The sequence below is a fragment of the Corythoichthys intestinalis genome, chromosome 21 (genome assembly GCF_030265065.1).
Source record: "Corythoichthys intestinalis isolate RoL2023-P3 chromosome 21, ASM3026506v1, whole genome shotgun sequence".
NCBI classification, from domain to species: domain Eukaryota; kingdom Metazoa; phylum Chordata; class Actinopteri; order Syngnathiformes; family Syngnathidae; genus Corythoichthys; species Corythoichthys intestinalis.
In genome coordinates, this window is record NC_080415.1 from 23,975,388 (window position 1) to 23,991,594 (window position 16,207).

Here is a 16,207-nt window from a genome sequence, read left to right on the forward strand (position 1 = left end):
CATCCTGCATTAAGTGTCATCGGGAGCGGCTTGAGGACCGCTACTGTGTTATTTCTCAGCTTGAGAGCAATTCAATTGATTTTACTTCTTCTTTGTTACTGCATCGGAGTAAGAGGGAGGCGGCTCGATGCAGTGTTCCCAACTAACTAGTACTGTATACTTAGGGAACTCATTCACATTGATCGAACGATTATCCGCTGCTATCTTCTCCCAGTTCAAACGGATTGGACATCCATCACCTTCAATGGCAGCAAACTGCTCTCCACCACGAGGAACTTTGTCTTTATTCACACACGAATCCCCAACCAGCAGAGGGATTAACGAGAGGAGCAAGCGCAGGAGGTAAGGATTGGTCGTCCCTCAGATGCGCGTTGAACCCGGACGCCTCGCGGGAGCCGTCGTGGGAGGGTGAAGACCGTCACGTCCAATTTGTCCTACCCCGAGCTGAGCGCTCGACCTTTTCAGCTCCCATTTGGACGACACCCGCGTGGAAGAATTGTTATGATCCCCCGCTAAACTCTTCTGACAAGATAGTCATATCGTGCGCTCGCCGGGTAGAACGCGGACGCCAATCCAGGTACCTTGTGATCATTTTAAAAACGGACTAGAGAAGTGTCCAAAGTTTGGTTGTAATGTGTTTACCGCAAATCACAGACTTAAGTACACAAACAGAACTTGTTAACCTTGCCCCCTGGACCTTACAGCACTGTTTCCATAGCAACATCCACCATCACTGAAACTTGGCAGCGTGACATCACACGACCTCACAGAGGTTTTTCATTCATATCGGTTGTCTGCTTCGCCTTTCCACTCCGCGAGTCAATCGATACCAGACGGATGAGAAGTTTTGTTGCTGATGCAAAGTGGAGATTTCACTAAATGATTCCACAACTCACTTTGGGATCAATTTGCTGGAATGAATTTCTTCCAAATGTACGGCTTTGCACAAAGACTAGCGTGACGAACATTGAGGACTTTATTTTTGTCAGCTTCGCTGACTTTAACAGAGACGACTTCTCCCACCGTGAAGAAAAAAAGTAACATTTTGCCTGCAGCTGTGAGCGCAATGTCCGAGTGGCACTTCTCACCATCTTTGTTGGCTGTGAGGATCTTTGAAGCTGTCACAGCTAGCCAAAAAACCTTCAAAAAAATCTTTGCTGACTCCCCAGACAGATGACCTGGAGACTTTTTTGTATTTTTCCGTCTACTTTTGGTGAACTATGATGTCACGCATACTGTTTGTGATGTCTTACTTTTGCGAGAAGAGGTCCCTGTAGGGGCTCCCGTGCTGCATGGCGATGCCGTAACCTTTGCTGCTGACGCCGCTGCCGGACACGGTGATGGTGCAGTCGTCGTCCGTAAGCGCCGCGTACTCCAGAACCGCCATGTCCCACAGAAAGGCGTACGGACTCTTCTTAGCCTGTGTGGAGCATTAGGGGTGTGACAAAATATCGAAATGGTGATACAGTGGGGCAAATAAGTATTTAGTCAACCAACAATTGTGCAAGTTCTCCTACTTGAAAAGATTAGAGAGGCCTGTAATTGTCAACATGGGTAAACCTGAACCATGAGAGACAGAATGTGGAAAAAAATAAACAGAAAATCACATTGTTTGATTTTTAAAGAATTTATTTCCAAATTAGAGTGGAAATAAGTATTTGGTCACCTACAAACAAGTAAGATTTCTGGTTGTCAAAGAGGTCTAATTTCTTCTAACGAGGTCTAACGAGGCTCCACGCGTTACCTGTATTAATGGCACCTGTTTTAACTCATTATCGGTATAAAAGACACCTGTCCACAAAGTCAGTCAGTCACACTCTAAACTCCACTATGGTGAGCTGTCGAAGGACACCAGGGACAAAATTGTAGACCTGCACCAGGCTGGGAAGACTGAATCTGCAATAGGTAAAACGCTTGGTGTAAAAAATCAACTGTGGGAGCAATTATTAGAAAATGGAAGACATACAAGACCACTGATAATCTCTCTCAATCTGGGGCTCCGTGCAAGATCTCACCCCGTGACGTCAAAATGATAACAAGAACGGTGAGCAAAAATCCCAGAACCACACGGGGGGACCTAGTGAATGACCTACAGAGAGCTGGGACCATAGTAACAAAGGCTACTATCAGTAACACAATGCGCCACCAGGGACTCAAATCCTGCACTGCCAGACGTGTCCCGCTGCTGAAGCCAGTACACGTCCAGGCCCGTCTGCGGTTCACTAGAGAACATTTGGATGATCCAGGAGAAGATTGGGAGAATGTGTTATGGTCAGATGAAACCAAAATAAAACTTTTTGGTAGAAACACAGATTCTCTCGTTTGGAGGAGAAAGAATACTGAATTGCATCCGAAGAACACCATACCCACTGTGAAGCATGGGGGAGGAAACAGCATGCTTTGGGGCTGTTTTTCTGCAAAGGGACCAGGACGACTGATCTGTGTAAAGGAAAGAATCAATGGGACCATGTATCGAGAGATTTTGAGTGAAAATCTCCTTCCATCAGCAAGGGCATTGAAGATGAGACGTGGCTGGGTCTTTCAGCATGACAATTATCCCAAACACACAGCCAGGGCAACAAAGGAGTGGCTTCGTAAGAAGCATTTCAAGGTCCTGGAGTGGCCTAGCCAGTCTCCAGATCTCAACCCCATAGAAAATCTGTGGAGGGAGTTGAAAGTCCGTGTTGCCCAATGACAGCCCCAAAACATCACTGCTCTAGAGGGGATCTGCATAGAGGAATGGGCCAAAATACCAGCAACAGTGTGTGAAAAGCTTGTGAAGAGTTACAGAAAACGTTTGGCCTCCGTTATTGCCAACAAAGGGTACATAACAAAGTATTGAGATGAACTTTTGGTATTGACCAAATACTTATTTTCCACCATGATTTGCAAATAAATTCTTTAAAAATCAAACAATGGTATTTTCTGGGGTTTTTTACACATTCTGTCTCTCATTGTTGAGGTTTACCCATGTTGACAATTCCAGGCCTCTCTAATATTTTCAAGTGGGAGAACTTGCACAATTAGTGGTCGACTAAATACTTATTTGCCCCACTGTATATCGTGATACTTTGTAATCCCAAAAGGTTATCGCTATGCTCCTACCAAAAATCGAGATATCGTTTTAAAAAGGTGTCATTGTCTAACAGATAAAATAAAATAAAAAGGAACCAACAAGTTGCTACCAAAATCTTCTACCATATTAGTGTCTGTTAACTCTAAGGCTGCATTAACGGTGCTCGACGCCCAATCCATTTAGACTAGGAACGTTCGTTCATTCGAAACCAGAGCATTCAGTCATTCTGTCCGATTTTCAGGGCATTTACGGGTCACTTGCAGTTCATTTTAGGGCATTTACAGGTCATTTCCTGTTGAGTTTGAGGGGACGTTTACATGGTGACTCTCCGGGAATACGAAAAATTTAAATTTGCATTTATATGAGCCCGTCTCCATTCGAACAATGTCACAATTCCGCATGCCAGGCCCTAGGGGGCAGTGCAGATTTACAAGGCGACAGCGAATGATGCAATTTGACCCCACCAAAGTTCCTCAGCCCGGAAAAAAATATGCCCGCCCACTCGAAGCAATGGCATTTTTCTTTTGTTCAAAAAGGCACAAAAATGAAAACATTCAACATATTTAATTTAAAGATATTATTAAAACAGTCAATTTAAGCCGACATTGCGCCATATTTGCTGTTTTAATGTTTAGCAGCACCTCTGCGCACGCCCACTGTGACGTGTTGGAGTGCTGATGTTATCGGCGCGAGACTTTGATATGCATGCGGGGGAAACCCCCTCAATCCCCCTAAATCGAATTCTTCCACTTTGGAGGCAGGATTCAGAATTTTTCGTCTTCGCCGACACCATATGCACGCGAGGCCACTCCGCAACACAGTCATTGCGTCTTCGTGTCGCAGAGTCGCCATGTAAACTGCCTCTGAGTCACTGCCTACTCATTTGGGTGATTCCCAGGTCACTTCATGTTGTGTAACTCAAAATAAACAGGAAGTGACCCATAAAATACCCCAAAATCAACAGGAAGTAACTGAAAATCAACAGGTAAATGACCTTAAATGATCCAAAATTTCCTCAGTGCCTTGCATTGGCTGCCACTGACGGCCATAGACATTCAATCCACTTGAAGTGGGAGGGATGGCAGCGAATGAACGTCTACTAGTGATAAACTCATTCCAATTCACAGTAGAAGCTTGTTTTTCTGTTTATTAGTTGTTTGTAGAATATCCTAGAATGATTTCCTGACCAATGTATCGATAATTGTTGTATCGCTATATCGTCAGATCATCGTTATCGTGAGCTTTGTATCGCAAATTGTATCGTATAGTGAGGTACCAAGAGGTTCCCACTCCTATGGAGCATAACTGCGGCAAACACTTTTTGACTAAACTGAATAATGGCATCACTAATCTGTTGACATTAATGTCAGGAAAAAGGGATTAAAGGGATCCCAAAAGGTTTATTTTGGCTGATTTTCAAAGCGGGCGACTAATTGGGATTCATTATGGCAATTTCGCCCAATAAATATGTCAGTGCCAGGGCAGCTCCGACAGGTGCGTCATGGGAAACGCTGCAACACTATTTTCACATCCATCCATTTACTTTTCTCGACTGCTAATCCTCATTAGTGTCCCGGGTGATCTGGGTTTGGCTGGGCAGAGTGGGGTAACAACACAGTCTGGCCACCAGTCAATCACAATGTACGTATGGACAAGCATTGAATTAGCTGGCAATCAAAGTATGTAAATATTGTAAAAAATTGATTTATCCATGTTATTAAAAAAAAACTAAAAATGGGAACATTTTTGTAAAAACAAATCTACTATTTACAATAAAATACATTAAATCAAAGTCAATTTTATTCACTGGGCATACTTGAGTAAATGTTCATAAATTTAAAAAAAAATGCTTTATTTGTCACTAATATTTTATTTTACACACTAATACACTAATATTTTACTCTACTATTTTTATTTTTGAATAGCTACAAATGTGAAAATTGTTTATTTGACTAATATTTCTCCTTTATTAAAAAATAAATAAAATAAACAGCACAATTTATTGAGATGAGTCAATTACAAAAGAACTCTCTAAAGCATGATTTTCATGATTTTGATGTTAAGAGTACCGTAATTTCTGGACTATAAGGCGCACCTGACTATAAGCCGCCACCCACCAAATTTGACACGAAAACGGCTTTCCTTCATAGATAAGCCGCTCTCGACAATAAGCCGCAGCTGTCCTCACTGTATTATGGGATATTTATTCCAAAAGATATGAACCGGTAACACTTTATTTGACAGCGGCATCATAAGACTGTTATAAGACCAATCAACCACCTTGAAGTTTTGAATAAATTGGCTGCAAAGCTTTATTACTTCAAAAAGCTTCATTCGGCCATCACTGCTCCCTCAGGGGAGACAGTCAACCTCTGCTGCCACCTGCTGTCAACACTGTTGTTGTCCAACATGCCTCCTAGCATGCATTACAATGCTCCAGATGCAAATAACAATCAAAGTTCATGTTTTTTGTTCATTATTTCTTAAGTTACTGTTTCAGTGGTTTAATTACTTGGTATTTGGCAACACTTTATTTGACAGTGGCACCATAAAACTGTCATAAGACCATCATAATAATAATGACATGACACTGCCATGAGCATTAATGAATGCTTATGACAGATGTCATTTTGTGTCATTCGTCAAATTATCTCACTTTTTGAATAAATGTAAAAGATCCAAGCTGGACACAAATTGAGTGTTAGTGACAAAATTTCCGGATGAAATTCATTCATTCATTCATCAATACCCATGATAGTGTCATAATCATATCATAATTATGACGGTCTTATGGCTGTTTTATGACGCTGCTGTCAAATAAACTGTTACCTATTAACCCAAATAAATCAATCAATAAGCCGCACTGGACTATAAGCTGCAGGATTCAAAATGAGGGGAAAAAGTAGCGGCTTATAGTCCGAAAATTACGGTAGTTGGACTTGAAGTGACTGGAATTTGCAGTGCCAAGACAATGGGTAGATAAGCGCATAACAGATGCAGGATGCCTGCTAACTACGTAAGCCCAACAAGCACGTCACGCAGCTGACTGAGCGGGACAGATGCTGATGGCGCAAGACAAGCAGGTGATGACCAAGACATCAACAAGCCCACGTCTGGAGTACCAAACACTGTCATCAGCTCTTCTAGGGGGCAATAATGGACAGTTCAGAACAATGGCGGGACATCCTGTCTTGCCACAAGGAACGCTTGATAACAACAAAACTCCACGTCTGAGAATTTAAACACTCAGCGCTCATTTTGCACTGACGCTGACAAAATCTCCAACTCTGGTTGCCTTGGCAACAGTGACGCACGGACTCATCAGCCCAACCTGCAACAGGAAATTACCCTAAACAACACCCAAACACGCCTATCTCCCGGACCACTGAATTCCTTAGCTAGGACCGTGTTTTCTCGAGAACATTTTGTGTACTTGCTGCTTGTCGATCCTGGAGCTAGCTTTCCTCTTTGTCTGGGTCTATTTGCTGTTATTGGCTTTATGTCGATTTGGAATAAATTGTCAACTTGTGTTTCGGAGCCTTTTTCACACTTTTAAAATGGAGTAAATACAAGGGGTTAAAACTAAGGTGAACGCGCAGCCTTTTGGCCGGGTTATCGGGGTTCCGCGGCTCGGGTCGGTGGAATTGCGCTAGCGTGGTTCCGGCGGTTTAGCTGGCGTGATTCCGCCCATCTGGCTAAGACGTCAAATTCTAGCAATACTGTATAAGTATTCTTTTAATTTGTTTGTTGTTGAAATGACTGTGCCTACTAATGATTTCATGAATCCAATTTTCAAAGACAATATACAAATGAGCTGATTAATTGTAAAATTATTATTAATAAGACAAAAAAATAAAATAAAAATTATTACTATGAACCAATTTTTGGCAGAAAAGTAAATGCAAAAAAAAAAAAAAAAATGTCAAAAAACCTGATGATAAATTCTTGAGCTGCTTGAGTGCGTAGCACGTCCCAAGCACCCGTCAATGTTCCTTCACACCGAGACAAACTCACCTTGCGTATCCCCTCCGAGGGGCTGGACACGGAGTAGTCCAAGCCGCTGTTCTTGCTGACGGTCCTCCACAGCTCTGCGTACGTGCCGTCCTGCTCCAGAGGATTTGTGCCTTTGTTCCTGAAGTAGTCGTACACGGCAGAGTCTCTCACTGTGCCGTAATCCACGTCCATCTGCCGGGACAGGTCCTGAAAGGACCTGGAATGACAAGTATCCATCGAGCATTTGTTTTATTGAACCTTAACCAATTTCAAACAGCCCTTCAGCTTTGCCTTATTAACTTATTCGCTACAGTGATCCCTCGTTTTTCGCGATTTATGGGGACCAGAACCAGCCGCGATAAGTGAAAAACCGCGAAGTAGCGCACAAAAAAAACCAACAAAAAAAACCCTTTTTTTTTTTTTAAACTTCATCGAGTGTTACAGCTGTAGAGTGAGAAAGCAAGCTTGATTCGCTTGAATGAAGGGGAAAAGAGGATAGCATCAAAGATCGCTAATTGCGAAAGATGCTCTTGCCCTAAGCACAAATCCACATTCGCTGGATCAAGGAGAGGTCTCACTCCCAATGTTTTTTTTGTTTGTTTGTTTGTTTAGATGAAACCTTTCCACAACAATATTTACACTTTAAACAAACTTATACATTTTTAGCTTATTAACTTATGAATTCTTTGTTTTTTAACACATAGGCATGACATCATGTAGACTAGAGCTGACACAGTGGCTGAAAATGGCGAAACTTCACTTGAAAAGCCATGCAGTAGAATTAAAAAAAAAATTTATTCCGAAGTTTTTTTTTACTTTTTTATGGAAATTATTTTGTTCTTGCTCTAATCTTGAGCAACATGAGCTGTGGCTGGGGTTATAGTCTATAAGTTATATTTATTTTAATTTTATTTAAAATATATATATATATATATTTTAAATAATTTATTTTAACAATATATTCATGTTCCAATTTGCAACTATGTTCTGAAAAAAAAAAAAAAAATCCTGTTCAATGGAAACCGCGGTATTTTTGCCCACGGTTATCGTACCGTCAAAATCTCATACCGACACATGCCTAATTGACGCAGGAGGGCCGCGTCTCGCGTCAAATAATGAACTATTCTGTTCTTTTCGCGTGCGTCGCGTTGAGCCGCTTCTGGGACGCGTCTAACACGCAGCCGCACTGCGACTGGTGTGCATTGGCTGATTGACTTTAACGCTCTCGTTTCACTGCGTTCTTGCGGCGGCCACGTTGTCGCGCCGTTGACGTTTCTGGGTTATATACTGTCCTACCGTGTTGGTCCTCATTATAGTAGAGAAGACATAGAAAATATAATCTACACAAAGAAACTGTAAACCGATCGACTCACAGCCTCGGGTTACATTACGTCAGAAACTCGTTCGGTACGCCTCCGTTGCAAACCGAGCACCCCGTACTGAAACGGTTCAATACAAATACATGTACCGTTACACACTTACTAATAAGTATGATTGTCTCAAAGACTCACACTAAAACATATATTAAAATGGCTGCCAAAAACAACACTGGTTTCCAGTGATAGAAATCAAATCCATTTGATCAATGGATTGGACATCTGTCGCTGTCGATGGCAGCTAACATGTTAGAAACTTGATAAAGTAAAATTAATTGCTAAAATTAATTAATCAGCCAACCCTACAAAGAGGTGATGGTCAAAGGCTCTTGTTCCTACTTCCACTTCACTTCCCCGGGAGGCTGTTTTTCTACTGCAGGTGTAACCATCGGTGCTCATAAATCATGTATAAGACAGAAACATGAGAGGCGGCATGCCTTTAAAAGCGCGCTGGTCCAGCCATTAGTGTGTAATAACAGATCTCGCCCGGCCAGAAGCACTTCACGAGACGGCGTCACACGCAAATCTCCACTCAGCCATTCATTGGATTCTTGGGAGGTCGATCTTCACGGGGCTCTCGCTGGAAATGTCAAGCGTGGATGGCTTCATCCCAGGAGAGCCGAAGGAGGAACGTCACCAGGATCTTCTCCGCGTTGTGACAAAAGAGTGACGGAACCAGGCCGCCCGTGGAAGCTTGTTGGACAAATAACGTTGACTAACAGAAAACGAAGTAACTCTGCCTCGGCTTTGATGCGACGTGACAGCGAGGCACCGCCCGGGACGCTCGCCAGCATCAAAGATGTTGTGTGCCAGCAAAGCAGTCAACCAACACTTGAGAGCTTTGTTTACCATGTAGGAGTTTGTCAAAGTTCCACATCTGGAAATCTCTAAAAAATGGATGACATCCTATTCACTCATGGGTTTTTCGTGCACTCTCTTGTGATAAATATGCATGCAAAATTTTAAAGTTTGGGAAAATGCTCCGCCCACATTAGATGGTTCAAGAAAAAAAAAATTGGCAATGTAACACCCATCTTTTAATAGTATGTCACTTTCGTTTGGGGCTAATTTCAGCTAATTCCTTAAAGTTCATCATAATCAGTTAAACAGGTGTCAGGGACTCATTTTTTCTCCCACCATTCAGAAGAATTCTTGAAGTAGAAGCCCTTAAATTCAACAGAAATAGAGGCTACAGACCAAAATAGCCAACCACTAGTGCATTTCCACCAAATTTCATGTAAATCGGGGAAATTTGTGGTTGAGGAACATAAATAAGATTAAGATAATCCAAGAAATGCTCATGCTCCGCCCACATTAGATTTCGTAGACCAGATATGTCCAAAGTCCGGCCCGGGGGCCAAATGTGGCCCATGGTCAAATTTCATTCAGCCCACAGCCTTTGTCATAAAATCAATAACGTCTGGCCCACACACAGACTTAATAAAGTGGTCAGTAAGACTGCTACCATCATATGAAGTATCTTACACACTAAATGCTGCTCCTCATTTACCCACAAAAAGGCAGCAGCACTCTAAGCAACATTACCCCGTGTGACCCTCTACTCCCAATTTTCTAAAATGGCGACAATCAACAAAAAAAAAAGAAAGTTGACTGCGACGACCGACGCTTCAAGAATAGGTGGAAATTGGACTGTTTCTTCACTAAAATAAGCAACAACTGTCTCCCTCATTTGAAAAAAGACGCTGTTTTTAAAGAGTTCAATGTGAGGCGATATTACCAAACGAGACACGCTGACATGTACGACAAGATTACAGGGAAGATACGTAGCGACAAATTGAAGCAACTTTAAGCTAGTTTAATTTCACAGCAGCAGTATTTCCCTAGAGCCTGAGAGTCGAAAGAGAACGCCACAAAGGCTAGTTGAGATTGTTAAAATTATTAATGAAAAAAATTAACGACCCTCGTGAGGAAAAGCGGCATGGAAAATGAATGAATGAATAATAAAGCAAATGTGACACACAGAATGGCTTGCTAAAATTTGCTTAAATACAGAGGGGCAAATAAGTATTTAGTCAACCACTAATTGTGCAAGTTATCCTACTTGAAAAGATTAGAGAGGCCTGTAATTGTCAACATGGGTAAACCTCAACCATGAGAGACAATGTGGGAAAAAAAAAAAGAAAATCACATTGTATGATTTTTAAAGAATTTATTTCCAAATTAGAGTGGAAATAAGTATTTGGTCACCTACAAACAAGCCAGATTTCTGGCTGTCAGAGAGGTGTAACTTCTTCTAAGCAGGTCTAACGAGGTCCAACGAGGCTCCACTCGTTACCTGTATTAATGGCACCTGTTTTAACTCATTATTGGTATGAAAGACACCTGTCCACAGCTTCAGTCAGTCACACTCCAAACTCCACTATGGCCAAGATCAAAGAGCTGTCGAAGGACACCAGAGACAAAATTGTAGACCTGAACCAGGCTAGGATGACTGATTCTGCAATAGGTAAAACGCTTGGTGTAAAGAAATCAACTGTGCGAGCAATTATTAGAAAATGGAAGACATACAAGACCACTGATAATCTCCCTCGTTCTGGGGCTCCATGCAAGATCTCACCCCGTGGCGTCAAAATGATCACAAGAATGGTGGGCAAAACTCCCAGAACCACACGGAGGGACCTACTGAATGACCTGCACTGATCCTGCACTGCCGGACGTGTCCCCCTGCTGAAGCCAGTACACGTCCAGGCCCGTCTGCGGTTCGCTAGAGAGCATTTGGATGATCCAGAAGAGGACTGGGAGAATGTGTTATGGTCAGATGAAACCACAATAGAACTTTTTGGTAGAAACACAGGTTCTCATGTTTGGAGAACAAAGAATACTGAATTGCATCCGAAGAACACCATACCCACTGTGAAGCATGGGGGTGGAAACATCATGCTTTGGAGCTATTTTTCTGCAAAGGGACCAGGACGACTGATCTGTGTAAAGGTAAGAATGAATGGGGCCATGTATCGAGAGATTTTGAGTGAAAATTTCCTTCCATCAGTAAGGGCATTGAAGATGAGACGTGGCTGGGTCTTTCAGCATGACAATGATCCCAAACACACAGCCAGAGCAACAAAGGAGTGGCTTCGTAAGAAGCATTTCAAGGTCCTGGAGTGGACTAGCCAGTCTCCAGATCTCAACCTCATAGAAAATCTGTGGAGGGAGTTGAAAGTCCGTGTTGCCCAACAACAGCCCCAAAACATCACTGCTCTAGAGGAGATCTGCATGGAGGAATGGGTCAAAATACCAGCAACAGTGTGTGAAAAGATTGTGAAGAATTACAGAAAACGATTGCCAACCGTAATTGCCAACAAAGGGTACATAACAAAGTATTGAGATGTGATTTTCTCCCCCACCCACACATTCTGACGTTGACAATTACACGCCTCTCTAATATTTTCAAGTGGGAGAACTTGCACAATTAGTGGTTGACTAAATACTTATTTGCCCCACTGTATGGCCCCCCTTTGCAAAAAGTTTGGACACCCCTGGCGTAGGCGAATAAATTTGATCATGACTGTCTAAAACAGCATCTTGCATTTGTGGCACTCTTTGACAAATTACATAGTAGGAGTTTATCAAAGTGGCAGCAGGGACTGGTAAATTTCCAGGCATGCTAAGACTCTCAAAAGTGAGATTAATTTGTCGGAAGAATAATAATAAGCATCAATTCCCGGAGGGCGTTTACACTGCTTAGTGCCTGGCCTTAATTAGGTACATAGTATACCCTCAGCTGTGTGTTTGTGAGTAGCTTACCTTATGGCGTGGTCCATACGGGACACGGTGAGGTACGCTGCCAGGTTGGCCGTGTATGACGAGCACACGATGAGTGTGAAGAGCCACCAGCTGCCCATGACGATCCTCAGGGCCACTGAGCTTACCACTCCGTCACCACCTGCAAACACACACACAGTTACATATTTTTATTCGGTTTTGAGAAATTGTATACAATTTCTATTGTATTCCAATTAAAATCTGCACTAAATTATTTTGCAGACCACCAAGCGATTGCAGGTGGACCACCCGGGTTTCAGGAGCTCCCTGGTGAGCAAGTATCAAACCTGTGACACTTTGGTTCCAAGCCACGTGATGCTTGCTGCAGCAGAATCTACAAGGCTGCATCTCATCACAATCCCATCGGCCCAAAAGGTTTCCTAGGCAACCTGGTAGGCCTGGGACTGCGTGCGCGTGCGTGTGTATGCGTGAGTGAGCGTGTGTGTGAGTCCTTGGTGGTGTCTTAAGACGCCTACCCTCTAAAAATGCAAAATTGCGCCTTTTACGGCTCAAGTTAATCTAAAGATTTCCTCCATCTTTAAGCCCTGATAACATACTTTTAATTTTTTTTTAACAACTCATTCACTAGCATTGGTGATGATAAATATCCAATCCATTTTGGATCAATATGAGGCTGACAGCGATTAGCTATGAATAAACTCTCACTAAAAATACTTTAACCTTTCCAGAAACATGATCATTAACTGCTAGCCCTTGCAGTCTAAATGCATTGGACGTCTATCGCCATCAATGACAGACAAAAAAGTTATGAGTAAACTCTCACCTCAGAAACGTTCATTTCCACTGTAACATGACTATTCACAGCCAGACCCCTCAGTTTAGACAGATTGGACATCTATCACCATCAACATAGTCGATAAGTTATAAATAAACTCACAAAGTTTTACACCCACTGAAAAATAATCATCTGCCTATCTCCCATTTGAAATGGATTTACCACAATTGCATTGAATGAGTTAACTTAAAATGAATTTGTATGTTTTTTTAATTATGAAGAAAAACATTTAAATGAACTACGGCTGCCTATTACCCAAACAAGATGCAACACAACACTGCTATCTTTTGGGTAACTGGTATATACATCACAATTCCACAAGTAAACAAATTAATTCATACAAAAACATGATTAGCCCTGAGACAAAAAATCTGGCTCCAAGGATCAATGTGTCAATCCAGTGAGGAAAATAAGTATTTGAACACCCTGCGATTTTGCAAGTTCTCCAACTTAGAAATGATGGGCGGGTTGTAAATTTTTATGGTAGGTGCTTGTTCACTGTGAGAGACAATATAAGTATAAGAAAAATCCCGAAGTCACAGTGAATGATTTTTTTAACAATTTATTTGTATTACAATGCTGCAAATAAGTATTTGAACACCGAGCCTCAAAGACCTGTTAGTCGCCTTTAAAAAATGCAACGTATAAGTAGAATGTAGGTGGACTTTTTGACCTGTTTCAAGTGGTTAGCTGCATATAAACACCTGTCCACCCCATACAATCAAGAAAACTCCCAATTCCTCACATGGTCAAAACCAAACAGCTGTCCAAAGACAGAATTGTAGACCTTTACAAGGCTGGAAAGGGTTACGGGGCAATTGACAAGCACTTGGTGATATAAGATCCACCGTTGGAGCAATTATCAGAAAATGGAAGAAGCTAAACAAGACTGTCAATCTTCTTCAGAATGGGGCTGCATGCAAGATCTACCTTGTAGGGCCCCAATGATCCTAAGAATGGTGAGGAATCAGCCAAGAGCTACACAGAAGGAGCTGTTCAATGACCTGAAAGGAGCTGGGACCACCATTTCCAACGTTACGGTTGGTAATACACTCAGACGCCATGGTTTAAAATCATGCATGACACTCAAGGTTCCCCTGCTTAAACGAGCACATGTCCGGGCCCGTTTTAAGTTTGCCAATGACCATTTGGATGATCAAAAGGTGTAATGGGAGAAAGTCATGTGGCCATATGAGATCAAAATGGAATTTTTTGGTCTTAATTCCACTCATAGTGTTTGGAGGAAAATGAATGAGGAGTACCATCCCAAGAACACCATCCCTACTGTGAAGCATGGGGGTGGTAGCATCATGCTTTGGGGGTGTTTTCTGCACGTGGGACTGGACAACTGCACTGTATTAAGGAGAGGATGACCAGAGTTATTTATTGTGAGATTTTGGGGAATAACCTCTTTCCCGTCACGTCCACCTCACAATTCTGAGATCTAGGGTTCAATCCCGGGCTTCGGCCTTCCTGTGTGGAGTTTGCATGTTCTCCCGGTGCTTGCGTGAGTTTTCTCCGGTTACTATTGCTTTCCCCCCACATCCCAAAAAATGCACGGTAGGGTGATCGAACACTCTAAATTGTCCCTAGGTATGAGTGTGTGCGCGAATGATTGTCCGTCTCCTTGTGCCCTGCAATTGGCTTGCAACTGATTCAGGGTGTACTCTGCTTACTGCCCAGAGTTAGCTGGGAATTCATCCGGCACCCCTGTGACCTTCGTGAGGATGAACGGCTTAAAAAATGAATGAATGAACCTCCTTCCCTCTGTTAGAGCATTGAAAATGGGTCGTGACCAGTGTTGGGCACGTTACTTTAAAAAAGTAATTAGTTATTATTAGTCATTACTCACTACTTCTTCCAAAAAGTAACTGAGTTGTAACTAAATTACTCTATAGTAAAAGTAACTAGTTACCAGGGAAAGTAACTATTTCCGTTACTTTAAAAAGAACTTGTTGTATGTCAAATAATTAGACATTTTCTGAGCAGTATTCGAGTCAGTGGAATAGAGAAGAACAGACAGGTAGTTAACTTGTTAGGTGCTTCAGCAGATTTGAATTGCTTACCACAGATGTCGACAAAAGCTTTGTCCCGGGACATAAATTACACATTACATGCAGGTTCTTTCCTTTAATTTCAACAAACCTGAAATAGTGTGTATATCTCCACCTCTTAAAGGACAATTTTTCTTCTGAATGCTCTGCCATCCCGACCCTGTGCATCTGTTTTGCGTACGTGTGTTTGCCGCACGCGCTGTTCCAGTTTGCTTGTGAAAACACCAGCTCTGATTGGCCTACCACGACACATGACTCTAACCCTCAGCCAATCACAATCACTTCCATCCCATCTCTCAAGGGGCTGCATTTAGGTAGGCTCGTTTCCCGACAATTCACTTCACCTTCAAAGAGCCTGCTGTCCTCAAGATGGAAGCAGAATTATTGCTGGCTGACAGTGGGAGATGGGAACGAGGCTAGCATCAGGTGTAGCAAACACAGAAACGTTATCAAACTTTGGAAAGCATTGTCTAATTGAATGAGCAGGGACAAACAGCTTGGAGTCAGAAGTTCGTGCGCTATTCTCGAACCTGAAAGCACCCCAAGTCTTGGATGACAAATCAACAGAGCAGAGAGTCGACTCGACACGGCTGGTAGTTTCTAGTTTTTTTTTTGTTTTTTTGTTTTTAATGTTTTGTACATTAGTTCCAAAATTGTTCAAAAATACTCTCAGGCTAAACCACACTACTATTTCAGTATCAAGTTAACATATAGCAGTAAACAAATATACAAAAATAACATTAAATAAAAAACTCCAGTCCCCATTCTGTATCAGCAGCTTTAAACTACATTCAATTAATTTAATGTTGTGAATCAACCATTAAATTAGTTAAAATTGCTCCCGTTATTCCATAATTTCCCTTTTGTCTACTTTCGACATGTGAAAGTTTTAAAACTATTTTAAAGATAGATTCAAGTCAATATTTTACCGATTTAGGAGTATTTTTAGATAAAAAGTTAATTAGGTTTGCTTGGAAGGTTCGCTACAACAGCCTTGCAGGGAAGTGTACTGCTTTAAGATGGCGGACGTTTATAACGCCCGCATCTAGCTTTTTGTAGATGTGCTGCAAACACTACCAAATCTATATCGCATCTAGTCCTATATAAATGATATCCACCGTAACATTAT

The 16,207-nt window shown here is 42.0% G+C and overlaps 1 protein-coding gene across 4 annotated transcripts in view; it reads right to left on the bottom strand.

Annotated features, from left to right (window-relative positions):
• Positions 1-16,207, bottom strand: part of LOC130909991 (glutamate receptor ionotropic, delta-1-like) — a 261,884-nt gene that overhangs the window by 12,533 nt on the left and 233,144 nt on the right. For all 4 annotated transcript variants that reach the window (XM_057826984.1, XM_057826983.1, XM_057826982.1 and 1 more), the window contains 3 exons: positions 12,211-12,349; positions 7,091-7,286; positions 1,254-1,420 (listed from right to left, as the gene is read on the bottom strand). In XM_057826984.1, coding sequence (XP_057682967.1) covers positions 1,254-1,420; positions 7,091-7,286; positions 12,211-12,349 — 502 coding nt within the window. The remainder of the gene's footprint in view (positions 1-1,253; positions 1,421-7,090; positions 7,287-12,210; positions 12,350-16,207) is intronic.